We start from the raw sequence: 27,730 nt of genomic DNA on the forward strand, positions 1-27,730 counted from the left end.
AGCAGCAGATGTTGATGTGCCAGGCCTGTCTGCCACCACGTCTAATGCATAAGGATGACTGAAAAATCTTCCATCAAAATGTTTTGAGTTTTCTTGGAGAAAAAATAAACTTCTACTGGAATAAAACCCCAAGCCCTCAAGGCAGAAAACTTACAGCTGAGAAAACTTTGTCTTCAGACTGTTTATAAAGGGTTGCTGCTGTCAGAGAGGATAAAGAAGAGGATGTTTTTCATCAGCCATGTTAATCTGATCTATCCCTGCATGCAGGCTTGTGTGGGCAGATAAAATAAAACAGATTCCGATAACGCTGATGAGCCAAACTCTATCGCAGTTTCCAACGAGGGACTCTGAGCTGTCTGGATGGAGAGGCAGGGGAGGGCTTTGCTTATAACATACCCCCTGGTGAAGGGTGTCAAGCACTGGGAAAGGCTCTGGGCTAATCTGCCTCTGGTCTGCCTGGAGACAGCTGTTTGCAGGCTCGGTCCCTGCTCTGGGCTCCCAAACGCCCTACAGCAAACAGGTCATGCTGCTCCTGCCGCTCACAGCCCAGCTCCTGCAGGGAGAGGAAGCTTTAACCCCAGTCCTCTGCTCTCCAAAAGGGTTAAAATACCACGTAGGCAGGCTTTAAATGGTTTAAAAAGTACAAGGGAGGGGAAATGCTAAGAACCACTCCTTTCAATAGCAAAAATGCTCATGAATCTGAACTTCTATTTCAGCACCACCTTGCTAACAACTTTGTTGATGACCAGGGTAAGAACCCTTGGGTGTGGGAAGTCGCTGTGCCTGCTCCTCCGTCCCCCAAGCACCCCACCGAGGGGAGGTACGTGCCCCGCTGTGCCCCGGCCAGGGGGACCGGGCAGACTCAGGGATGCTCCCACCACTGCTCCCCACAGTGAATCTCAACGGCTGAGCCTGCCGGGAGTCAGGACCGGGAGGTGGACAGTGAGGAGCATCCCAGCCGAATGGCGTGGCCTCTGCTCCCACATCCCGGCTGCGGGTCAGCTTGCCGAGCCCCCGGCACAGACCCTCCCGCAGCACATGCAGCTGCCCTGTGGAGCTTCCCGGCTGCGGAACATCTCTCAGTTGTGGAGAGAAGCACGTAATTTATTTCTTTGTTTATTTGTTTTGCATGGGAGACAAGGCTGCTGGTTTATAATGTTGAACAACCATTTTAGCTGAGTGCAGTAGGTCCCATAAATCAATCGCCTCTCTAGAGCATTAACCATTTGCCAGGAAACAGCAGTTTTACGATATCTTTTCATGTTATTCTGGGGGGACTCTGCGGCCAGAGTCCCAGCTGGTGTAACTTGGCCTCCTCCTCCAAATCCAAGTGATTTACTTTATCTACCTGATGCTGCTAGGAGCTACTGCAAGTATTCTCATAGAAATAGTTTAAAAATCTTATTTGTCCTAATTTTTTTCTGAAGGAGCGTTCATACATTGCTTCATGGTGTTTTAAAGTACATTTGACAGAGCACTTATTTGCCTCTGATCAAACTGTGTGTCCCAAAGAAATGCATGTGTCACTCCGAAATAACTCCAGGCCAAAGCATTAGCGGAAAGGAGGTCCCTCTCCAGTAGCATGTACTCCAGATGCTACTGGTCCCAGTTAGCCAGGCCTTCTAGGGGCTCAATTTCCTCCTGTTTGCATTGCCAAGGCTCTCAGGAGACATCATGGTTTTCCTTCAAACCCTTTGTTTATCAGCAGCTTGCCAATGGTGAGGTTGCCAATGCCACAGCCTGGTGGGATGGCTCCTATCTCCTCCTTGGTTCACTCTTCTCCCTATCCCCATCCATCCATCCATCCATCCATCCGTCCATCCATCCATCCATCACCTTTTATTTAGAGGGCAAGATCCTGGGGCAGGAACTGTCTTTCTTTTCTCTTTTTTATCCCGTTCCTTTTGTATTGACTTGCAAATACACACAAAGCGTATTTTTGTCCATGATCAAAAGGACGTGGTTGTGCTAATGTTTTTCCAAGCTGCTTAAGAGTGAGCCCTTCTTTTTATTTTAAACTGCATTTTTAATTTCTGCTGGCTGAAATGAGGTTTTTCTGCCTTGTGAGCCACACTGGGCACCCACATGGCCTCTTAACAGGATGGACATCACCAATGGGGATTCCTGTACCCTCCTGCCCTGCGGGACCCATCGCACCTCTAATGATCAGATGGTCACTCCGTGCTGTTGGATTTCCTGGAGATGTTTGAGACCCTGGTGATTTGCACCATTTTGTCTCCCTCAATTTTCCCACACTCCTCTGCTATTATTTTTTTAGCATAGAGAAGAGGAAAAGGAGATCTGAAGCCCCTTGGTGAAATTCATCCCCTGCAAACAGAATGAAATGCACACTCAGCTGGACATGGGCCTGTCCTGGCTTTTGGTGTATTTTCTGTGCAGATAGAGCTAAACTTAGTTTCAAGTGTAAAATTACCCGTTCACATCAGAGGATGTTTCAGTTAACCGGTAATCCACGATGATGAGATTTCTATGAACTATAGAACCCGGGAGGCCTGAAGAGAGTATCTGAGTATGTCTCTCCCTTTGGCACGGTGCATTCGGGAATGGCTGGGGTCCAGGCTGATAAACCTCCGCTTTAAAAGGGTTTAAGTTATAAAGTTTGGGCTGTTCCTTATTTGTTTTGAATCAGCTTGGAAATGCAGCAGGCTCCCTGATTTCCACCACCAGCATCTGGCTTGGCACGATTTTAACGTACAGCTTCAGGTTGCAAACAGAATTTAAATTTTCAGACATACGGTGCTAGCTTTGTAAGTGGTAATTGCATCAACTTAGGATCAATGGAGCAGAATAATATCTGCCCACCAATAATGGCTTAATAAAATTAATAGCATTGGCCCTGCCATGAATTACTTTAAAATAGGCGTTGTAGGATACTAATGTAAACAATCATTGATTTTTCTTGGGAAAGTAGAGTACTGTAAATTAGATATGACTCTCTTCAGTGTGTAGTTTATACCAGACAATGCAGAAAATGTATCAGATTACCTTGAAGGTGGGCAGAGAGGGAAAAAGCGAACGGAGCCCCTGTGGCATTGGGGAGGCGATTAGATAAATGAAACGAGCCTGGACCAGACGATGAAAGCTCAGAGCCGCATCACACTCAATATTGCTGCCATCCAACCTGACCCAATTAATAACATATTAGCGCAGAACAGGTCTGTTCAACAGTTCAGGTCCGTTAATTGAAATAGTGTGATTAATGGCATTGAAGGAGATGAGGAATACATAGAAAAATGACAGGAGTCTGCAGCTCCGTGCCACGGCCGGTGCCTCGCTCGGGAGCGAGGGAGGTGAGGTGCAGCCATGCTCCTCGCAACACCCAGCCTTCGTGTTTCGGTACCCTCCAGCTGGGGTCCGGTGCTGCTTTTATCCCCCTTGAGATCCTGCCAGCGCCCTGGTGCTGAGCTCAGTGTCAACACCGCAGCTGGAGAAGGTGGCAGCTGGAAGGACCAAATCCATCCTCAGCTTTTCCCACAGGCACGAGGGAACCACGTGTGCTCGGTGGCACTGACGCCTGTGGGATTTCCGTGCCGGTGTCCAGGCTGTGTCTGGCTGATGGGGCGAAGGCAGCCGGGGTCGGGCCAGACGTGGAGTCGCTGCTCTCACGGGTGCCAGCACCCACTGCTACCACGCAAGGGGACATCGGGGCCCCGTCAGCACTAGCTCACACACAGCCGGCATCTGTCTTTCTCCTTCCGGAGGCCAGTTTTCCTGTCGATTCCAATTAACCCTAGCACTGATGTCTCAAGGACAGCTCTGGAGGCGGCTTCGCAGAAGACCAGCAATTCGGAAATGTGTCATGGGGCTGCGATGGCACCTCGGAGCCCAGCCTCAATTACAGCAAATGGCCAGAAAGAGCTGTACAATGATTTGAGCCGTTGCCATTTGCAGAATGATTTGGCTGCAAGATTACCTTCAGTCCGGCTCCTGGGGAGCCATCTTTCCCTTATGTTGGTGCCTCTGCCTGAATGCAGGGCTCAGCACAGGCATGGGCCCATGGTGCACACCCCGGCCATTTGCCTGGCAAAAGCAGTTCTTCCTTTTCTTCTCCCTGTTAAACACGTGCTCCGCAGCCAGTGCATGAGCATGCCAGGAGGGGAGTGGTGGGCTTCGCTTGTGGGGAGCCAGGGCGAGCAAGCAGCTCATCCCGGCCACAGGGAATGAATCATCATTGCATCAAGATCTGCTCTTCCCTGGTCCTTTCTGGCATTTCCATCGTTCCCATGAAAGCTGGGGATGAGCTCGTCCCCCTGTGCCTCAGGGCCAGCCGCCCGCCCATGCCTCCCTCCCAGCACGGAGCCTGCTCGTGCGACCCTGGGAATTCACACTTGGTTTGAAACGCCCAAATTCACAAGTTTTTGGAGGCCAGTGTGGCTAATGGGGATGGCCCAAGTGCCTTTGCTCCTGGCATGAGCCGCGGCGGCTGTTTTTGGGCCATCAGAGGCAAAGGGACAGAACTACAAAACCAGCAGCAACACCACCAGGGAGAAGCAGGTTCAGAAGGATGAGTCAGAGCACAGCTTTTAACGCAGGGAATAATAAATGAACAGAAAGACCACAGTGCCGCAATGAAACATCCCTTAAATCCTTTGTTTTCATTTCAGATGATAAAGGAAAATAATTAGGGCTCAATTAGTCATGAAAGACAGGGGTCCTGCATTGCACTGGCTTGAGAAAGCGACTCCTGTTCAAGAGCACATCTTCCCCATCCAGTGTGGGATCATTAAATATCAAACACTTTATTTGTGCTGTTTGCATTGCCTGTTGTGCCCTTGCGCGGGATGAAAACCCTGCGGCGATAATCGATGTACGTGGTTTTAAAGGCGCTCGGCGCTCTGCCTCGCAGAGCTTAAAACACGCAGAGAAATGAAAGAGGGGCTCTGAACAGCAGAGGCTGCCGGTGCCACTTCAGCAGCACGGCAGGATAAAAAAGAAAAGAAAAAGGGGAAGGGGTGACAGATGAGTTTAGGTGACCCTGACACAGGGAGAGAAGGGCCCTGGGCGCATTGCCTTTCCCTTGGGGATGGAGAGGAGGGGACGGAGCGGATGACAGCCGTGCTGCCAGTGTCAGCATGTCACTGGGATGAACTGGTGTTCACTCCCCACCATGCCGGGGGAAACTTTGCTGCACCAGGTTGTGCACATCTACATGAGGTCTTTAAATATTCATAAAGCAGTAACTGATGTTGAGACGATGGGCGAGAGAGACTCTGAGCCGGGAAGGTTCCTGTTTGCACGTTGGCCCTGCCGCAAGCCCTCACTACACGACTGCTGGGACCCTTGGCAGTGCCAGCACGGGGCTGTGGTTCAGGCTGAGCAGACAGAGGACATCCCAAGAAGAAATAAAGTAAACAGTCCATAAAAAAATCCCCCACAACAGAACAACCTCCCCCAACCCCTGTATCTCCCCAGACGTGTCTGCGCTGCACACAGGCTGCAATTTGTTTTTGTCGCCATGGGAAATGTAAAGCACAGCAGCTGTGCATTACTTACTGCTTTTATTCCCCATCTCTCTCCCTTTATTTCTTTGCTGAGACTGCAAATAAAAGAGCAGATTAGTGGCTGTGCCGCTGTCACTGTGTCAAAGGCAGGGAGGGCAGAGGCTGCCGGCACGGGGCATGGAGGAGGGATGAGCACCCAGGTCTTTGCCGTGTTTCGGCACAGGAGAGGCCGTGTGATGGGGCAGAGCGAGCATCCCTGAGCGGTCACCCTGGGGCAGGTCACGCAGCGAGGATGGGCTCTGGCACAGGGTTTCAGCAGGAGCAGGTCGGGCATGGGATGAGGTCGGGTACCGGCCCATCTGCCCACGGGTAAGGAAGATGCTCATGCAGCACCCTGACAGCTTTGGGAGGAACAGTTTGGCCAAGCCTGCCCAGGCTAAAGCAGAAGGGACCTGCTGTGGCTCTGGGACTTGGGGATTTTGTTCCTTCCTCTCCGTGCAATTTTTTCCTTCCTGCAAGCGGGGACTGCAGCAGGCTAAACAAATAAGCGGCTGTAATGTAATTTTAGATATATGCTCTTCAGAAAATGAATTCACATTTAGAGCGCAAGCCGTAATATTTGGTTTATTATTTAATTACACAGTTTGTAAATGTAAATGGATTGAGACTTAATTTTAGGAGGCTTGAATTACCTTCCATTTTTTGTTTAATATTCAGGTGGAAAGGCTCCCACGCCTGGCTGCAGCATGTTTGGGGTGCGCAACACAGCAGGGCGAGCCGGGCATTTTCACCGCTCTGCCTTCTCATTTGTAGAAGTCAGGCCAAACTGTGTTTTATTGCAAAGTGCTTAAAACTAATTAAGTGGCAGAGCATAAAGGAGCTGGTTTGAGGCCTCCTTCCCCCGGCAGCACTTTGCAAACTGTGATAAATTCCCTGGTGAGAAACAGGAAAAAAATGAACCCCTGGTCGCCAGCTTTTCTGTTGCACCTGAAAATTTAAATCCTGTCTTTCTGGGAACGTTATCCTATTAGAAATTGTTTGCTAATATTAGCCATGTCAGATGAACCCCTGACGGTACAAGACCTCCTTGGCTTGAAATCTGAGCTCCATCCCTGTGCGGTGCTGGGAGCACGTCTCTCATTTTAATCAACTTTTGTCAAAAGGGTTGAGCACATGTGTGGGGCTGAGCCGGTGCTGGAGTATCCCGATGATCTGCCCCTGTTCAAGGTGTCTGAGGCCCCAAAACACTGAAAGCCAAGCAGAAACTGCTTTTGAGGACTCACGTCTGAGCTCCCTGCCCACTTGGGTGTTTCATCTTCAAGTTTTTCTGCTTGCCCGGGGCTCCCACACCACGTGCCTCTGGGCACACCACCAAGCAACGGGCCATTGATTAGGGGAATCCATTTGTCGCCCAGGCAAGGTGCCAGCACCAGCAGCGCCGCTCAGAAGCAAAGTGTTTATTTAGGGAAAACCCATCGCTGGGCGTTTGCATCCCCCTTCCGTGTTCAGCTGTTAAAGTCAGATATTGGCAAGCACTCGCCCCGGGAGGCACAGCAGTGGGGTGGGGGGCTTGGGACGCGGTCCTGGGGGTCCTTCCCTGCTGCTCCCCTGGTGACCCCCCCATAAGCTCTGCGACAGGGCCAAGGCTGGTTTGGGGGTGCCCCACTTGTCCCCCATAAGGAGGGGGACAGAGCCATTTTCACCGTTCAGATGAAGCCCCAAATAGAGTTAAAACCCCACCAAAGCCAAGCCTGAGGCTATAGGCTGTCCTGGCCAGCGCAACGGTCCGAAGCACCTTGTGTGTGCCTGGGGCAAAGGGAAAGCTGCAGCTTTTCTCACTGCAACCTGAGAAAAACAACTTCTTTTGTTTCCATTATCTATTCTGAACTGTGTTTAACACAGGCTGCTCATCCCCTGCAGCTCCCATCTCCTCACGCTTCCTCCCAGCACCAGCTCCGTCTGCAGGCAGCTGGCCAAAGCTGAGAGCGACTCCCCAGAGATGCTGCACGCGTATGCATTTAAAACCCGTATTTACCTTGCAGGGAGACCCGGGCCAAGATCAGGGAGGGCATCTGCAATCACTTCGACAGCTTCTGAGGGAGGTACATGCTCCCACCCAGCTTTTGAGCAGCAAGTTATGGATAACATAACCTATAGGTCAGCTCTCGTAAACAAAAACTCCCTGCTTGTTCAATGCTGAGTAAAGACTGTATAATCATTTCTCCATGAGAAGAGTCTGCAGAGGGTCATGCTAGGATTGGTAACATATTCTTTGGATGCACACTAAGGAATAACTCCTCTCCCTCCTGAATATCATGTTTTAACAACAGGCTGTTTTTTTTTTTCTTCTTTTAATGTTGTATGATTTTAAACCGCTGCATTCAAGCAGATGTACATTTGGCGTCCAGATAGACGATGCAACATAAAGTAACAACCATCTAATTCCTATCCATCTGGATTCACCATATAAATAATTAGAGCAAAACACCTTTAGAAAGGAGGCTGAGGGGGGCTGAGCCTGGCAGCAACAACGTGCGATAATCGGCAAAAGAAAACGTCAGCGTTTGCACGACGTGTCCGTCTTAATCCCGTGCTGCAATTCAAGAACGCTAAAAATAACCTCCCTTTGAGTTTTGGCTGTTTACACAGCTGTAGCATAAATATTTAGATTTGCAAGAGAAATGCTTGCTCAGCCAAAATCCTTCCCAGATCTCTGGAGTCAGCAGCGGGGGGTTTAGAGAGGCCCAACATTTCCTTGGAAAAATGAAAATTGATAATAATTAAGGCAGGGAGCAATGTTTCCGCAGCAAAGCTCAGCACTTATGTAAAATTAACTCGTCTTGTGTTCTTCGGGGGGTGTGTGAAAAACTCGCCGCGAGGGCTGGTAAACACCATTACAAGCTGCAGAACAAGCGCCGCGAACTGGGACCTTATTTACGCAGCTGGTTTGGACGTGGGGCGGGCGGGGGGAGGGTGCAGCTCTCGCTCCGAGGGCTGGGGGTCCCGGGGACCTGCAGTCACCTCAGCAGAGCGTGCCCAGCCGCTGGGACAGCGAGGGGTCAGTCCGGTGTGTTTGCTGGCCGTCGGGTTCTCCATGGGGGACGTGTCTGGCATTGCCCCAGCCAGGAACCACCGTATTTCCATACGTTGTGTTTTTCTCCCTGCATTTTGTGACCATAAAGTTGGCTGTGATCATCTTTTTGACCACCTCTTGCCAGGAGAAAGGAAGGCTTTTACCGCTCTGGAGTATTACGCAGACAGGTACGGCATCCCCCACCCCAGGGAGGGGATGGAGAATGAAGCTGGCTCCTTCCCACTAAACGACTGCCGCCTCCTTTCTAGATAAAAATCTTTAAGTGGATTTTCCATCTGGTAAACCATCGCTTTAGGAAAACCATAAGGTATAGCAGTTATTAAAAAGAGGATTTTTACTAATGCACCTACTGTGTCTTCATTATGTCAGAGCACCTCTATGAAGAGATTTGCAGAAGAATCCATCCATTCATTTCCATGCATAATTCCTCAATAGCCCATTTGCTTCAAAGATTTTTATCGACTTTTACTACTATACGAATCCTCAGATATTTGTTTTTTAGGCCCCGGGGAACCCACTGAAAAAGAAATTCGTTTTCTGAAGTTTTATGACAAAGGTTTTGCTCTGGATAAAAGCTGCCCATTATTTCCAAACTTCTGTTCTCCACAAAGACGACTTTGGCAGGTTTGTTCCTACAGCTGCCACGGGGCGTGAGGCAAGGGTAAAATTTTAGCTCCCAGAAAAAAATAAGAATATAGTTCTGTTGGAAAGGGCTCCTTCCGTACCACCACTGCTTTCAGTAGTGCGGACGTCTCTCCGCAGGTATCCAAATGCACACAAACGCCTGGGAGTGGGAACTCTGCATGTTGCCATGTTGTTCCCATCAGTATCATCTGCCTCCATGCCTGACCCATCTCCTTGCAGGCCAGCCCCACCGTGAACGGCCATAAATGCCCTTAAAAATCCCCTTTGTGCCTCCTGAGCCCTGCCTGCGCGATGGTGCTGGGGAAACAGCAGCGGGGCAACTGGTGGGTGGAAACCCTTTGAAATCAGCCCTGACAGGGCCTCGATGGAGGCCAGCTCTCTCCTGGTGAAAGGTTTCGCTGCGCATGAATATCCCTTATCCCAAGCGATGCTTTCCATGCCAATTTGGGGTCTGCTGGAGAAGCCTGGAGGGTACCTGGGATGTTAACCCCTCTCCGGCAGGATCCCGCCTGGCCAGAGAGGCCATGGAGATGGCAAAGCTTAAAGAGAAACAGGCAAAACTAGTAATAATAAAAGCCTTTCTCCCCATTTCCATGAGCCTCATGCAATATTTAAGCTGCAGAAGGGCAAGGCAAACTCACAGCACTCAGGGAACATTTTATATATCAACTGTGCTTTTTTTGGGGAAGGAGCCACGTCTCTTCTCATTTTGCTTTCCTGAGGACTGGGAGTTTCCAAAAGCAAATCAGATGCCTTGAAAAATAAGCTAATGTGAGTGTGGGGATGTCACACACATCCATTAGCAAAACAGGCATTCGAGGCAGTGCAGGAACCCAGGTGCTCCTGGTTTGTGTAGCTCCAGGATGACGGTGACCTGTGTAAGCTGGAGAAGTAGATGTGCCTTGTTGCTTAATAAAAATATAAGCTGTCTGGGTGCAATTCTGCTCCTACTGAGGTCTGTCAAGATGAGATTTCACTGCCTTGATCTTCAATGAGATCCTGAGTGAAGCAGGGTGAGGCCAACAGAAAGGATGGGAGAGGAGGATGAGAGGAGAGCAAACGTGGCTACATCCATCCACAGCTCTCAGACAGACACAGGAGGGAAAGCCAGACAGTTACACTGCAACAGTGTTGACACAGCTGAAGGAAATATTTAACTGAACTCATTTGCCACGAGGTGTTATTGGAATTAAGAGCCAACATATCCATGAAAGGGTGAGGTGCTATGCGGATGATAAGCGTGGCCAGCGCTGTGTTTAATGAGGGACATAAACCGCCACACTTCAGGGAGCGAGCCAGCCGCGTCGGGGGGAGAGGAGAAGGAAGGATGCTGTGGGCAGACAGGTACTTTCTGGTTTTCCCCATGGGGAAACGCGCTGGCAAAAAACATGGCTGGGTTTGCTGTTTGTCTGCCCACGTGGTGCCATGGCAGCGCACCAAGGATCACAGCTAGTAACTGTCTCCATAGAGCACTGCTACAGAAAACCGAGCTTCTTCCTCCATCGCTTGCATCCCGCTGCTGCGGCTGGATCTGTCGGGATCTTTGCTTGCCCTGACCCATGCATGCTGGCAGGGCTCCATGAGCAGTGGTGGGACGACAGTGAGCCCCACAGGCAACTGAGCAGCCTGCACCAGGTGGCCCATCCCACCATCACCATGAGCACCTGAGGGACATCTCCAGACCTTCACAGCCCAATAGTTGTGCCTCGGGAACTGCAACTGGCAGTAAAACGGGGCAATTAGCCCTAATCATCCTGAATTATCACTAGTCTCCTCCATCCCTCCTCTTCTGCGTCTCCTTCCCCCAGAACTTTGCTCTCTCATTAATCGAAACAAACTTTCTGTCACCACTGATTGCATTGTCCAATGTCAGCTGCCTGGAAGGATAAAAATAAAAGGTGGAAAGCGTGTGCCTTTGGTACAAATAAATAGATGCCAGAGAAGGTAATCTAATTATGCAGTGATTGAATTAAGTGGAAGAAACTGCATTATACCCACAAAATATCTGCCCTGACAATCAATTTGAGGCATGGTCCCTGTTTGGCCAAGTGATGGGGTTTGGCTGGGAGGGCTGGGGAGCAGCTCCTGCCTGGTGCCATTGGGATCGTTGTGGATACCTGGGCTCATCCTTATCTTGGTGAGTTTGGCTGCTGGCACAGAGGGGCCAGCGTTAAAATGCTCTCGTTGTCTGCTACAAATTTTCTGTGCAAGAAAAAATTACTTTAGAGCAGACAAGCTTTATGGCTGGGCTGTGTCCTTCCACTACTGTCCCTCCTGTGGGATTAAATGGGACAAAGTGGAGCAGGTAAGGGACAAAAAGGAAAAGCTCCCTGTGGATGTGTGTTACTCCAAAGTAAAAACCATGAGGAGTTTATACAGGAGGGAAGAAAATATGGATTTACAGTTGATAAAGGGTTTCAGGCAGGTCCCGGAGGCGAACGCCCTGACAAACGCTCCACAGCCCCAGCACACCTCTAATTAGGATGAATTTCCCCGCTGCTGGAGTTAATGCATTATATATTGAAACCATTTGTGTTCATTTGTAGCAAATAATTACTTTAAAATGTTGTCATTCATTTGGGTTATTTGACTTCTCTATTAATTCTATAAATAATTGTTTAAAAGATTGTGTTGAGGTCAGTGAAAATCATCAATATTATTCCATTATTGGTTGATAAATGCGGCGGAGCGGCTCCCTGTGGTCAGGACAGTGGGGAGGTGGTGGCTGACCAGTTGGCATCACCACAGACCCAGCCTGGGCCCCCTGTCCCCAGCACCGTCCCACCACCCCTCGGTGACATGGGGCACGTGGCGCATCTATGCCAAAAATCACCGTGTGCCTCAAACTTCGTGTCTCCCTCTTAATTGTTAGGAAATGCTCCAATTTCGATGTAAAACTGCACCCACGTCCTTTCCTGCTTCCCCTTGCTGTAAATTTTCTGTCCTGCGACACTTAAAAGAAAAAGCAATCTTCTTAATCACACCATTTGATAATACAAACAGAGGTACAAGGTAAAAGGCAGCAGAGCAATAAGCTCCTCCGTTGTGTGCCCTTCAATCTGGCTTGATAAATGGAGATTTTGCCGGAAGATTTTTCATGCATTAGCATTAAGAGGGGAGCAAGGCTATTTTCTTTCCTTGCGAGGCAAGACAAAAGAGCTGTGCTTTCGGATTCGGCAACATTAGTCTTTATTTCAAGGGGGGAAATTAAATAAATGAATCTGAAAGCGGGAAGGAGGGAAAAGTCTTTGGTACAGAATTTAAAAAAATTATTTCTGGGGCTCTCAACATCTTCTCTATGTTCAGCCAAGTCCATAAAGAATTAGGGAAACACATGGACCCCGTAAGCATCCCACCGGTCGTCCCCAGCCAGGCACTGAGGTAGCAGCTCCCTCTTGCTGATGCTCCAACCCAGCAGGCTGCCAAAATTTTTTAAAAGTAACCCGTCAATTAGCTGATTCTCTCAGAAGAATTTATTCTGCGTAAATCCAAAGGGAGAACTTAAAAGCTCTCTATGTTTAATTTGATCAAGGCTTTAATAACATCTGGCTGGATTAGTATGCGGGTGCCAGTGCGCTCCCAGGAGTGGGGCTGGAAATGGCCTCCTGGTGCGCCATGTTTGCCACGCTTGAGTGATTTCCCCACCGAGTTTGTGCCGTTTGCTGGTAAAAAGGATGCCGTGGGGTTTCGGTGGCACAGGGCTGCTCCTGCAGGCACCCTCTGGGAGCTGGGGGTCCCAGCGGCACCGATCCCCACCCCCATCCATGGAGCAGCGGAGGAGCTGACCCTGGCACAGCCACCGTCATGAATTGGGGGAGAAGATGTTGTGCAGGGTGGCTGAGGGGCGGGAGGGCGACAGGCAGGGGATGAGGTCTTGGCCCCTCTTGCACCTCGTCCTGTCATGTTGCCTTTCCGCGGTGGGGCTTCTCCTGGGAAGGTGTCAGAGCAGCTGGCACCAGAGAGGGATTTTGCCTCCCCTTAAATCATGGGAAGATGATTTAAGGGATCAAAAGCTTCAAGCCAGGACTTTTAACCGAAAAGACACATTGATTTTCTGTAGCTGATGGAATAAAAGAATTACTGTAGTGCAAAAAAAAAAAAAAGAAAGAAAACTTTGTTCAAAAAGCCACCTTGGCACATGCTGTGCAGCGGTGGGGCCGGTGCTCCCAGGTGCTGGAGACAATCGTCCTGCAGCCCCAACCTGCACCACCATGCAGGCATGTTTTTGGGTGCTCCGTGGTAGGAGCAGGCAGAGCCCAACATCTGGAAGGACACAGGGTGATGGTCCCCCCCGTGCCCCTGGGAGACCCCTGGGCAGGCAGGGGGAGTTTGGGCATCGCACCTGGCTGCAGCCCAGCGAGGAGGGAGGCATTATCTCTGCTGGCCAGGAGGGACTGGATTTCCTTGCTGGCTTTTCTGCAACGCCTCAGATATTTTAATCCCGCACACTTCCCACCAGGGTTGTTATCTCCATCTTGCAGATGAGGGATGGAGGGGACCACATGAGACCAGCACTGGGGCTCCCTCCATCCGAGTCTCTCCTTTAGGGCATGCAGTCTCAGCCCCACTCTGGGGTTTGGGGACCAAATTGCGTCCCTTGCAGTGGGGGGACAAACACCGATGGGATGAGGATGGGGAAGCAGCAAGAGGGGGTATCTCTTTCCCTCGGGGGGTTTCCAGCCACCGGCAGCAGGGTGCTGGAAGGTTTTGCTCTCCCTGCTATTGAAGCCACTCTGCTGGATATGAATGAGCTCCCCCTCGCCCGTGCCCTAATCACCCAGCCACGGAGTCAATCACTCGCTTTCTCACTCGCTTTTCCCGATGAATATTTCATACCTCCCCGGGGCAGCAGTGCAGCCTGGGCAGCCTGCGCAGCCGAGGCTTGCTGGGATTTAGAGGAGTGCCCACCATCCATGGGGAAAGGATGGGAAAGGGCAGCACATTGCACAGAAAATACCTTGAAATATGTCACCAAGTTGTCCCTGGTGCTCGCAGCCAGTCCAGTTTGGTGGCCTCATGTCTCAGAGAAGGGGAGAAAGGCAGGAGGGCTGTGGGGAAAAGCAAATGGGGGTCGCTTTTGGGATCAGTGGGCATCCTGACTGTTCCCAGCGCAGGATTCAGGCGATCTGTGGTGGGAGCAGCTGCCCATGCTGGTGGCAGCCTCTCACCGCAACACCCCCTCCCTGGCGCTTTGCTTTCCCGCTAGTGCCCAGGAAACCCCCCCAGAAACCACCTGCTCAGTGGCCATGAGGAGCTGGCAGCGTTTCCCCGGCCCTCCGTGAAGGTGCTTGTTAATTCTCTATTTCTTCCTTAATTACGCGAAAGCAATGACCATTCTATCATCGCTTTACAACGCCGCAGCTTAAATCCACTATTAAGGGAGGAGTGTTGCAGCTCAGACATTTTAATTAACATGAATGATTTCACCTTTGTCCATAGCATCTTTTTACATGTTATTATATCAGGTAATTGTTAAACTACTCACTGGTTTCAAGAGGTCTGCACTTTCATTAAAATGTCCTGCTTTTTCTGACCCGGCAGATTACCCACATTTTTAAGCCTAGTATTTTCAGGTGAGTTGAGTTAAATCAATCTGCAAGAAACCAGATGAATTATTTAAAGCATTGGTGGTCTCAAGATAGGCAATGGGGTTTGGTCAGTGTTTCTCCAAATTTTAGGAGCTTCAAGGTGCTCCCAGAGCTGGCTGGGAAATCAACTCCCTATTGACCAAAGCTATCAAAAGAAAGAACTGAACAGTTTAAATTCATTTGGAAACTTTCCACACTTGTGGAAAAAAAACCCAGCATTCATTAATTTTTAACATCCCCTTTCTTGTTTCCTCTCTCACCAGAAAAAAGGCTAGGAGAGAAATCAGGGGCTCTTCCCTCAGGAGAGGAAAGCCCTTCCAACTTTTTTGAGCTTTTTAGAAGTGCTGCCCATGGTTTTTTTGATGTGAAATTTCATTGAAAATGGGATGGGGGCAGGGAATGAAATAAAACCTAGCCCAGAAACCCAACCCAGAAATCCTTTCAGGGCACACTCAGACATGGGTGAAACTGCTGCTTCTGACCAATTTTGACCACTGGAAAATGCCAGTTCTCTCAAATTGGGGAAAATTGAAATAATTTTATGCAAGCTATTATGACTGGCTAAAGCATCTCGCCTGCACCCACCCCTCAGCCCCCAAAGCAAGCAGTGATCCTGCTTTGCCACTAAAACAGGGCCCAGGGGGATGCAAGAGGCTCAGTCCTTCCATTCCCAAGGGCAGCTGCAGCTCCAGCTCCTGGGTTTGGAGAGTGATCAGGTGAGAGCAAGACAGAGACACAGGCATGGGATGAGACTTTTGGCTCGGCTCAGCAAGGACCAAGGCATTGGGAAAACACTGAACTTTGAACACCTGAACCTTCATCTTCTCCTCTTCTTCACCCCAGCTTGCCACCTGAGAAGCAGGAGCAGGGCTGAATTAGGACAGACCAGGAAGGAAATTCCCCCCACCGCTGCCCTTCCCCATCAGACTGGGAGCATCACCTGTCCCTAGCCCACAACAAGCATAGGCTGCAGCACCTAAAGCCTTTAATGGTTGCTCACCCTCTGTTATCACTGGAGGAGAAGCACCTGAAGGCCCTAATGGCCCTGCCCAGCCTCACCTGGGACCCACACCCACTCACAGGCTCTGGAGCCCCATTTCAGCTCAGCCCTGGGCCAGCAGCTCTGGCTTGAGCCCTGCCCTCAGAATGATGTTTAGATCCATGCTGTCACATCCCTCTAGTCCTGTCTCCTTTTGCTCCCAGCTGCTGGACTATGGTGGGACCCTGGACCTGGTTAATGGCTTGCTGCATGTGGAGGTGTCAATGGACCCAGGTACCAGCCCCTGCAGGACTGCACCCCATTGACAAGGGTCACCCTTGGCTCCCAGCTTGTCCTGCTGTTCTCCAACAGTAAGTGTTTGCACTTTGGATGGTGGTGAAGGCAAAGCTGTGTGCTTACCACGTCGTTATGCAGGGCATGAATCTGGAAAAAAGAGCTAGAGGGCACCCTGGGTTAAGGGACTGTCTTAATTTTTGCCATGGGTTTGACCCACCTGAGCGTGTGCCTTTTCCAGGACTGGGGTGGGTCTGCTGCAGCATTACCCATCCCATTGGAGAGATGCATTTGAGTCACATGAACTGCGTGGGGTAAGGGCTGTTGCGTTGCCCTGCTTCTAAGAAGAGCCTTTACTACTGCTGGGCTGTGAGCCACATTTGTAACTCCTAAAGCCACCCCCAGAGGAGGGGGAGCAGGGAACAGCTCCGACCTGCAGCCCTGTGGATGTGCCACCCCAGCACAGGCTCTTCTGTGAGCACAGGCAGCTCGGTGCAGTGGCGATGAGAGCCATGGTTAACTGGGTTAATTATATTCATGTTGCTAGGAACACTGTGAATTATGTTAATAGCAGCATCTGGGGAAATTACATCCTCATTAATTGGTCCTGATTGCTTTTTGGCAGATGCGAGATGTTTTTGACTTTAACGTGCAGGACAAAATTTATTGTAATCAGCGCATGCAGTAAATGCACAAATACCATTACCTTGCCTTGCTAATTAACTCTCCAAAGAGGAAAAGATGGGAAAGACCTGCTTGGCCATCTTTTCCTTTCTTTCTTGCCCCAGCCAGGGCAGGCTTGTTTTCTACCAGTCCATGCTCTAGTCCTTCTTCCAATAGAGTTTTAAAACATTATTTTGAAGTTAAAAATGGTAATAATGAGGCTGGCAGACACAGAAAAGCAGCCATGGGGCTGGGGATGCTTCTGATGGCATGTGTTGTTTCCTGGAGTAGGCCTTGTTGCTCAATGGCCTTGATCTGCCCATAAGGCTCCTCCTCATGGCTGTAACTTGGTAGCAATTGGGTCTATTCACATGCGTAGCCAAGTACATTGGTGATTTGGGGACCTTTGATCCCATCATGTCCCTAGCTGGAAGAGGAGGCTCACCCAGGTTGGGTTGTCCCTGGGGGATCGCCGCTGGGTGGACGTCGGGGCTGTTGGGGTACCAGCAGAAGACAGTTGTGGCTAAAGGGGCAATGATCTATGTGCAGTGTGTGGCATCAGTCTTTGCAATTCTTTCGCTTTCAGCCAAGGTAGCAGCAAACGTGGAATTAAACCACATTGCAATAAACTATTACTATGTAGCAGAAACCTCTGTTTTTAACTGCGGCAGAGATCCTAATCTCTTTGGATAAAAACCCAAAGCTCTGAGCGAATGCAGAGCGTGGGGCGGAGGTAATGCATTACCTCCCTGGGGAAAAACAGGTTAAAATTCAGGCGAGGCACTGAGCTCCTTGTAACTTATGAGGCTGTTTGTCTGGGGATGGCAATAAGTTGTATTATGGCCCTGTTTGCTCTGCCTTCTATTTACACAACACCATTTTTCACTTTAATGGTGGTTTTTCATCCAGCTTTGTTAGGGCTGCTGCTAATTGGAGTGGATTCATGTGCCCTGCCAGGGCAGGACAAGGCTGCTGCTGGTTACATGGGAAGGGTGAGTTTTACTGCCTGGTGCTTTGAACGGGCATCACTGAGGCGGCGGGGGAGCAGGAGGAGGGGGCATGGCAGGGGTGAGAGAGGAATTTAGGGACAAGTTTAACCCTCTGGCTGCCATGGAAGCTCAGATGTGCTCTCCCCACAGTGGTGATGGGGCAGAGAGTGGCTCCACATGAGCCAAATAGCCCCCAGGGCGATGAAAACCCTTTTTGTGAGCTTTTGTGAGAACCCTTTCTGACCTGGAAAGATGCAGACCCACCTCTTTTGCTGGGAAATTGGGTTTAAAAGTTCTTCGGTGCTTGAAGTGTCAGCTTCAGACCTTCATGAAGTGGTTTTCGTGGGTTACTGCAGGGAATCAGACCTCATTGCTGGGATAAGCTCAACAGAGCTTTGGAAGGAGCAAAGTTTGCGCCCCCAAAACCTAGAGCTAGATTTTAGTGAGAAACTGTAACACGTGCTGAGCCAGGAGCTAGCCACGTCTTTTCTGTCCCACTGCCCCTGTAAATAGGTAAGCAATAACACAAGGGCCAGGACAGCTGTAATGCATGTGAGATTTGGCTGCAAAACAACGCTTCTGGCTTGTGGGACACTTTTACCCGCTGCAGGGCTCCCCAGGTCCCTCAGTGCAGGGGCCCTGAGAGGTCAGAGAGCTCCTGGGTTTCTTCTTGTGTTCCCAGGGCCTCTGGGAGACTTTCACAAAAATCCTGCCCATTGCACCTGCCACCCCTGGTCCCCACTGCCCTATGGTCCTCCCAGAGCCCTGGATGCTGTGGTCCTGCTAAGCTGACTGTCCCGAGGTGACTAGAGCTTCTAGCTCCCAGTCACCCCATTAAGAGAGAAAAACCCCATCAATTACATGGAGAAATAAATGCCTAGCGGAGCATCCACTTGGGAGGTCTCCAAAAACACAGCTGAAATGTGTGGTGCTTTAGGCAGAGGTGCCATTGTCCCACTGCCCTTTCAGCTGATGTGGCAACATCTGTCCCCATCTCGCTATGGGACCAGACCTCTTCTCCTGGAGGACAGAAAAGCATGGTGCAGAAGAGCTAGGCTCCCCTCGCTCACCCATTCAGATGAACTGGGTGGTAAAACCAGGCTGCTCATTTGCAATGGTCTTTCCCCATCAGCCACTGTTGTAGAAACACCAGAAATGTCAGGAAGACTCCCCCAAAGAGGAAGCCTGCCCATGCCATGCACCCAAACAGTTCACCTTTGTAGCCAAGAAACACAGCAAGGAGCTTACTAATTGGCAAAAGTACTGTTTTGTAGCACTGCCTTTATTTTAAAAGGCAATTATCACTGCGGAAGGATTCTCTCTGCCTCTTCATTATGCCACTTTTTTAGTTAAAAACTTCAATTTACGGTTAACGCTACCTCATAACATGTCACGGCTCTGCAGCTGAGTTGCTCTGTGGCATCAAGCAAACAGAGCCAGAGCAGAAGTCCTGAGAGATGTGAATGTGGGGGGAAATAGTGCTGTGAAATAAAATGGTAGCCACTGAAACGTAGTGGGGAGGTTTTCAGTGTAAGAATAAACAAAACTCTGGAAGATGTAACTATTTATTTGGGGTTTTCCCTTCCTGCTCTCTTGAGAGGTGGGACTTTTTGATTTGGGTGTGGTTTTTTCTTTGCAGACAAGCAAAGCGCAAATCCCTTTAGATGAGGGCTGTGCTCGGGGACAGAGAGTAGCACCATCACACAGCCTAGGGGAGACAAACCAGGCTGGTCTGTGAGCCACTTTGTAAGCCCCGTTTTGGGGCAGGGAAGACCCAGGCTTTCCATCAGGTAATGGGCACAGATAGGACGTGTGGGGAGATGAATGTGCCGGCCGGCCTGCTGCTTGGACTGGCCCCTGGGCTGGAGCATGGCTTTAATGTCATCACTGAGCCATGCAGCGACAACCACTTATCGTCACTCAGCGAACGCAGAGCTGATGAGGACGTCACCACTGTGACCACACTGGTGATGGCTCTAGGCCACCATCTCGGCTGTTGCCATGCCCACTGCTGACAGTGAGCAGGAGGTTCTGTTTTGGGGAGGAAAGAAAGTTTTCTTTTAGTGGTTGTGGAGGGCTAGGTGCTGGGTTCCTGCTCTTTGTCTAGCCAGGCTGTCACCAGAGAGATGGGAAATCATTTATTTTTAATGCTATGAATATGTAGAAAATTGTCTGAGCTTTTCCACCCAGTGGCCATGAATTTAGAAACGGCATCAGAAATCATGGCATTTGGTATCCTGTGAATTGGGTCAGAGCTATAAATTTCTCTTATTGGTGTGTGAGCCATTTGCCGTACGTGACATTCTGAATTTGTGGTCATTTCTCTCTCTACCCCTGTGGGCCGAATGTATGACTGAGATTTTATATTGCGCCTCCGAGACACAAAGTCCTTCTGGTGCTTTTGCCTAGCATCCTAAACAGGCTCGCTCTCCTCCCTGTCCCCTTTGCTAATGGCTTCTGGCCACAGCCTGGCCCTTAAATCACCAGGATGCACCTGGACAGGCACAAACTGCGACTCTCCCCAGACAGAGGGTATTTGTTCAGAGCGGTGAGCGATGCGCCTCTGAGCGCAGGTGGTTCAGCCTTGTGGGAACGGCCGCTCCTCCGCCGCGTCCGAGACAGGTTCTCCGATGCAGGCACCGGAGCCTCTGCCCACGGGGGCAACTCCTGTGAAGACCTTCGAAAGGTTCAATGAGCCTTTTCAAGGACAGTCATTCTGCATACAAAGGGAGAAAATGTTCAGCGTAGATATTGTGGGGGGGTGTTAAAACGATCTGTGCGTTGGGAGGAAAGTTTAAGCGAAGGCAGTTCACGTTGTGGGGACTGGAAGGTGGCGGTGCTGTCCACCTCCTCCGCTTTACTGCCTCTGCTGTCACTCCCCCACCTATCTCTGTTCTAGATATAAAAGCTTTTTAATTGAAAGACTAGTTTTGCTCAATGAATTAAAATGAAGCATTTGCAACCTCTCCTCCCTATTGCAACTGCTCCCAGCTGCTCTGGGCAGCCTGGGAAAGGGGACGAGTGCAGCGGCAGGACGGCAGCGAGCTGTCATGAAAGCACAGCTCTGCTCAGGTGCCCCCGTGTATTGAAACGGGGCTGCCATATTCTGCAGATCTGCTGCCTCGGAGCCTGGTGAATCACCGAAGGCGGCAGATGTGACTAAGGTCTTTACTAATTTTTAATCCTTTTGGCACAGCAGTGCCAACATGCAAACATGAACTATATCAATGAGACTGACTGTTTATTAAATTCTGGTCTTGTTGCAGTGGTGCAACCCAGTTGAGACCGTTCGGTGTATTAACCTAAAACAAGAAAAGTGGATTTTTCTCAGATGCTGCTGAGAATTGCATCTTGCCTGCAGGTTGCTACTGAAAACGAAACATGGGTGTCATCAGGGTCTGAGCCCACTCACGAGGATAGAGCAGGACATTTGAAACTGCACACTTTTGATCAAAGACAGAGCTGATATGGCCCCTACTACTAACTCACAGCCACTTTCAAAGCCAAGGGCTCCAGCAAACTACGTGTGCCACTTTGTTTCGGCTTTCCTTCCCAGTCAGCCAGAGGATGAGAGCTAAATCCTGCCCCATCCAGTAGCTGAAGTAACCGCACCCAAAAGGGCCCATCAGGATGAGGTTTCTGTGCTTGTTAAATGTGAACATTCAAGCCTTTTCAATTTAATCCAAGTTTATTAGGGTTTTTTTTGGGGGGGAGGGGGGGTTTAAATGGCAAGTTTTCCTGGATTTCTGACCTGTTGGTGCATATCTAGAGCACTTACCATCATCCGTCAGGGCCCTGCCAACCCGCAATCTGGATAAAAGCAGAGAGGAAAGCACCTTTGACATCATGATTTTTCAACTATAAATTGCTGGAAGGTGGTATTTGTGAAAACAGCGCTAGCTTTCATGTATTTATCAGGGAATAGGCATCAGGCAAAGGAGGGCTGGTGGTGCTGGGTTATGAATGTGGAAACAGGTTAATGACAGAAACCAGTTTGTAGGTGCTAGTAGACATGAGCAAAGATAAGTTTTGAAAGCAAAGGCTGCACAAGAGGTGTCCCAGAAGAACCCCTCAGAAGCTATGGGTAGGGCAAACACTATTCTCTGTTGCCACCACAGACGGAAAGCAGAGGAGGTGAGAGCATCCCATGAGATCTCAGCAGTTTTCTTTCCCGTTTTTTTTTTTTCAAGCCTCCACGTACAGCTTCAGTGCTAATTCACCTTCTTCCCTATATTTTCAAGTTCCATAACCTTTTAATCAAAGGACCATCCAGCCTTCAAAAACAAACCCAAGGACTACTATACTTTGAAGAAAGGGTGGTGTTGTACAGCAGCCACTTACAACCAAAAGAAAAAAGTAATTAAATTTTTATTGTTATGGTAAAGAGTAGGACAAAGGCTAGAAAGTCATAACTGCTTTGTTTTGTTCCTTAGACGTAGGGAACTGTGCTCATCTGGCTTTAAATAAATGATAACAGTAACTTCCCGATGGCCTTTTGTCTTCCAGCTTCAAGTGTTTCTGAACCAGCTGAAGGCCACTTTCTTGCTAAGGGCTTTTTTCTCACTCCCTCCTAGAGCTTTGTGACAAAACTGATGCCACTTTGTGGAAGGAAGTAGATGCATTAGTGAGTGCAGTACCTCCTGGCGGAGGTTAGGTTTATTTGAACTTACTATTTCTGAAGTGGTCAACTGGTCACTTATTGACCATTTTACTTTAAATGTGGTCAAAGGCTGCAGTCCACAGTAAGTCAGTCTACCTTCTCCCACTCTTAGCCCCCCTCTGCTATGTAACCACCTCCTGAGCCTATTGCCAAGCCATGCTTGTTTTGCTCGTGATGCTACTCTGCATCTCCTCAGCCCTGGAAAGCGCAATGTTGAAGGACAGCACAGAAGTCTTGTTTCAGCCCTCCAGTCACTGACCAGCTTTGGCAGCAGAGGGGTGTGAGCAAGTGCAGGGCTCGGTGTCTCTGGTGCGCCTCTTAAGGACTTAAGTTGCCCACCCTGAGGCCCAGAGCACTAATCTTTTTTGCTGGGATGAGCCTTCCTCTCAGGAAGGTGCAAACTGCAATCCCCATGCCTGTGGGGATGAATCAAGTCTATTACTTGAACGTAGACATGGACCAAATGCATCTAGCTTCAAGTCTGCTTTCCAATTCTGACCCCAGCTGTGAAGCATGAAGTGCTGCAGTACCTCTTCAACACAGCTAAGCCACAGTCATTCCTAGGGACTGCTGCTTGCAGGATTCACTGCTGTGGTGACGGATGCTTGAGAGCAGAGACCAGAGCTGGTTTGCCTGCTACCTGGGGCAGTGAAGGTGCTCAGACTGAAGCTGTCAGTCAGTACAGTTAGGCTGCTCCAGTTTAAAAGATAGAAAAACAAAAACAAACAAACAAAAATCCCCAAGAAGCCCCTGCAAGAACATGACACACCCCCTTCTGGCAGTTCAGGTCTAGCAAACTTAATCCAGGAGGAATTTCAGCCCATGCTGTTACCCCCTGAAATGCAGAGCCTGCTTGTTCTACAGCTCTGAGCATCAGCTGGGGACAGCTGTGCAGAAACATTTTAAAGATCCCATCCACACAAGAAGAGGGGATTATAACTGTGTAGGCTCTGTTTTGTTCGTAACACTGAGGAGCGCTCTGACTAAACACATCATTCTCTTTCCAGCCATCATTAACCAGTTATTCTTCTTTCAGCTCAACTTCAATCTGCCACGTAACAATTAACTGTGTATGTCTGTACCTAAGAATTATTTGAAATGAAACATTCAATTATTACTGAGCTTAAAACACCCAGAACAGGGCTGCTATTTGATTTCTTTATTTCAGAAATGATAAAGCACTCTGGTGCTAAACTCTTGTTCTCTCCAACAGCAGCCGAGCCACTAAGCTGATGACATGTGGATTAACCAAGCAGTCTAGCAAATCATTGGTAGAAAGGGCTGTTTGTGAGGGATTCGGACTGCCGTCCGAATCCATTTGATGTGCAGGTGTTTCACAGTCATTACTCATTACCAATTGCTTCCTGGTGCAGTGTGATTTTCCAAAATGTCCTCCTTCATTTTCATGGAGAAGATCTCTACCATCACCTTCAACTGCAACCACACCCATCGAGCTTGTTTCTTGAGACTGTGGTAAAACTTGAATAAGATCAGGTCCAAAAGGTATTTTCTGCAACTTTTCTGCTTTAAATGTTGAAAAGCCAAATTCATGGGTTAGTGATCTGCAACACTCTGGTTCACAGCCAACTTCCCTTTTCTTCCTCTTGCACGAGGCGCTTGTCCTTTGCTCTGCGTCAGTGCTGCTGGGACGTGCCTGCTCTGACACACTTGCCTTCTGAAACTTGAAATATGCAGACACTGCTTTATTCAGGTACTGAAGATTGATTTCATGGGATGTTGCCTCAACCTAAGAAAACACCCAGGATACGCTCAGTTAAAAGGAGATATGTTTCAATTCAGTGTTGCATGATTATATTCCATGAATTACTTTTGCTACATGAAGGGAAGGAATTTTGAAATTATTTTTCTCAGGCAGCAGAAAGACTCAGGGGGAACTAAGCAAAATGTCAGCAATTCTCTGTTATCGCTGCTATAATGGGAGCAAGCGAGGGCTTACCTCTGTGGGATTTAGCCAGAGATCTCCATCACCAGGATTTTCTGCTGATTTTATGGCACATACCAGCATTCGAGTTATTGCTTCTTCTACACGGGCTTCATGATCTGCATCCTGCCTCAAGGGAACAGAAAGTGTTTGGAAACAGGTTAGCACTTGGGTCTCTGCAGAAACGTGGAAGCTCTGGGAAGAACTTAGTTGTGGAAGCTCTGGGTGGCCTTAGTTTGAAAGCCGTACTCGTGTATGTGAAGTCAGTGAAAGGCTTCAGGCTTCTGATGCTCCTACACATGCATACAGCCCCACATGAGTAACAGCACAGAAATTATTTAAGGTGTTGCACTCTTGGTATTCATCCTGGTCTGCTGAATAACAGGGTTGTACTGATTGCAAGAGAGTATGTTAGGAAGCAAGGAATACTTTGAGTAGCTCCCATCCAGCTGAAAACAAATTAAACTTCTATCTAAAGTCTTGCCAATATAGTTAATGGTTTCACTAGGACTATAAATGTTGGCATGTTTCACATCTGTCAATATGAAAGTAGCTGGTAACAGCTGCAAGCAAGAACTGCTTGATCTGGTAATGGAAATGTTCTCGGTATTGTCTTTTAGCATCCATGTCAGAATTTAGTTTTATAGATGGATTGCTCAACACCTAACAGTGCTGCCATCATCAGCTGTAGGGATAATTTCTGTAAGGAACTTTCAGCTGGGTTGCCATAAACAAGCATAGCTATTGCAGCTTTTGGTATTTAGGGAGGGGGAGTGTCTGTGTCATTCATTAGCACGATCCAGCAAACACTCCTCTGCTTGTGATGCCATACACAACTACCTCCTCTCACTGCCACCAAATGGGATCTTGGTGACTTCTGCAAGACCTTTATGACCAGAAAAGCCATAGAGTTTAGCTTCACTGGTTTGTTTTGGTTTTTTTACTTGCAGCACCTAAGAACATCTAGAAATGCTATAGTTAATGCACCACCCAGCCTGGCACAACTGATCCAGTCCTGACCTACTCCTCCAGAGGGGGACAATTTGTGAGGCACAGCTTAGGGTACAAGTGTGTGTGTGGTGACATCAGGGTATTTCCAAACACAGGGCATGCAGCCAGTTCCTCTGAATTACCTTAAAGGCTGCTCAAATTTAAGGCAGGCTTAAATGGTTGCTCTAGAATGCTATTGGTGCTTTCTCTGGTACTGGATGAAGCCTGACTGTACTTAGGGCTATATAAGAACTCAGCGTGGGCTGTCAGCCTGCTGTCCTTTCTAAATACATCGTCTCCTCTGGAAAATTTCTCCATGAGGGAAACACCCAAGTGAGTTCCTCTACTCTGCAAATGCTTGGTTTGAGGTTGGTATAAGAAATGCATCGTGTAGTCTTTGAACAGCAGTTGAACATGTGTTCATTCCCCTGCAGATTTCCAGTCTAATAAAAGTTTTTAAAAAAAAAAAAAAAAAAAAGGCAATAAGTATTTTAGGTAGGTAGCTTTCACAGGGCATTTCAAAGGGTCTTTTCTATATTAAGCGAGGATTAATGATAAAGTAATTTGAATCGGAAAACCGTCTGGAGCATTGAGATGATATCCCTGGAACCATCCCATACATACTGGTGAACATGAGCAAGAAAAATCAAAGCCTGGAGAAAAGAAAATTAATTAAGTACTTGAGAAAATCCAACTCCAGGCAAATGAAAACTATCACAGAGAAATGAAAATTCAAAAATCCTCTGCCACCCACTTCCTATCACATTAATCTGATTTAAATTCTAATTTAGCTTAGGTGAAGCTCCTGTTTTGTCATCCCTTATTCAGCACAAAGCTAGCTAGTCCATAAGAAATGGGACATGAAAAGTTTAGCTTGTGTTTAATTGTTTGCCTGATTGAGGTAAACTTGCATGTGATTTCTGCTGAACTGGGGCTTCAGATCTGGAACCCTGGAAGGTTCTTCAGGAAAAACTGTATCCATAAGGGCTCTTCCCTCACCAGCCTCTGAATACAGCACACCCTATAGGGCTGGACCTGGCAGGCAAGGGACAAAATACTTCAGCCTTGGTCCTTACAAAAGTTCCTGCTCCATGCAGCTAAGCAGGAAACACAGCTTGAGTTCTGAGTGACATCATTTCTCTGCTCAGGTCATATTCTTTTCACTGTTTTCTTGCTAGAGATGCTTCTTTTTTTTCTCCCCCCACTTTCTCTAGCAAAAACCTTGAATTGAATGTTGTGCTACTGGCAAAGCATAGCTGCATTTTAGGGGTGGCTGACAAATGATGCTAGTAGAACATGCAAGTCTGCAAAGTTTTCTGGGATCCTGAGGCTGAAAGATGCTATGTAAATGTAAACACCACTGAAACTACTCAAAAGTGTCTCATGAGGTCATCAAATCTGGGACAGGATTATTTGTGTCAGCTTTCCTACTCTTTATAATATATGCAAACATAGAAGTGCTACATCACCATGACATAAAAAGGAAAATACCAGTTCAATCCAAGAGTTTATGCTGATAGTGATGGGGTCAATGGATTCCACATAGTGCCACCAGTGCCTTGGAACGAGCAGGACCTGGAATCACAGACATCGTGTTAGGGAACTAGCAGAGGCTTGAAGAAAGATAAGGTGTTTTAATTAAGGTGATGTGGGATGCAGAGGCAGAATGAGGCAAGGAATAGGGGTGGGTGGTGATGTTTATTTCTTTCTTCTAAAGAGCCTTTTCTCAAGACTTAAATGCCCACTCTCTCCTCCCATTGTATCAATATTATCATATAAGAAGTAGACATGATCCAGAACTACCTCTCATCCAAACTGCTTCTCATACGAAGCAGGACTGTAACCTTATAGCTGCTCTAGGTAAGCATGGTCTGGCTGTACAACAGCAGTGCAGCTGGTGTAGCACTAGAGCAGGGCTTTAGAGAAAGTTTCAGCCAAGCAAGAATTCTTTTGTTGACTCTCCAACTGAGCAGACTTCCTATTCCTTTAGAAGGACTGCCAGCTGGCTTCCCCAAAAAGCAGGTATCCTAATGCTCATCTAGGTGATTAACAGTATGTGGCTTTAATTCTGGTAAATACTCACCAGTAGTAAAATTCTCACTTTTAGTAGATAGGCTTTTAAAAGAAGGTGTCCCAGAAATCGTGACGATCTGGTTTAGATCAGAGCTTTGCAACTATATCAGGATGATAACTGTGACATAAAATTGATTCTAACCCATGGCTGTTATGGTACAAAGACATTAATGTTGTTTTGATGATATAGTACAAGCTTTACAGATTACTGAACGTTAGATTAACATAGAGCTATCAAGAAAAGCATAAAAGATGGTTTTCGACAGGGAATAAAAATGGTCAGAGACGGATAAAAATATACACTTCAGAATGGAGAAAGTGAAGCAATGATCTGTATCTGAATTGCAGACA

At 48.4% G+C, this 27,730-nt stretch overlaps 1 protein-coding gene across 4 annotated transcripts in view; it reads right to left on the reverse strand.

Moving 5' to 3' along the window:
- Window positions 1–22,066: 22,066 nt before the first annotated feature.
- HSPBAP1 (HSPB1 associated protein 1) overlaps window positions 22,067–27,730 on the reverse strand; it is a 38,336-nt gene continuing 32,672 nt past the window's right edge. For all 4 annotated transcript variants that reach the window (XM_087732352.1, XM_087732351.1, XM_087732354.1 and 1 more), the window contains 3 exons: window positions 26,798–26,881; window positions 24,332–24,442; window positions 22,067–24,121 (listed from right to left, as the gene is read on the reverse strand). In XM_087732352.1, coding sequence (XP_087588478.1) covers window positions 23,564–24,121; window positions 24,332–24,442; window positions 26,798–26,881 — 753 coding nt within the window. In that variant the 3' untranslated portion in view covers window positions 22,067–23,563. The remainder of the gene's footprint in view (window positions 24,122–24,331; window positions 24,443–26,797; window positions 26,882–27,730) is intronic.

Source organism: Nipponia nippon, unplaced genomic scaffold (genome assembly GCF_047370975.1).
Source record: "Nipponia nippon isolate SJK-2023a ecotype South Korea unplaced genomic scaffold, ASM4737097v1 scaffold_5, whole genome shotgun sequence".
Taxonomy (NCBI): Eukaryota; Metazoa; Chordata; class Aves; order Pelecaniformes; family Threskiornithidae; genus Nipponia; species Nipponia nippon.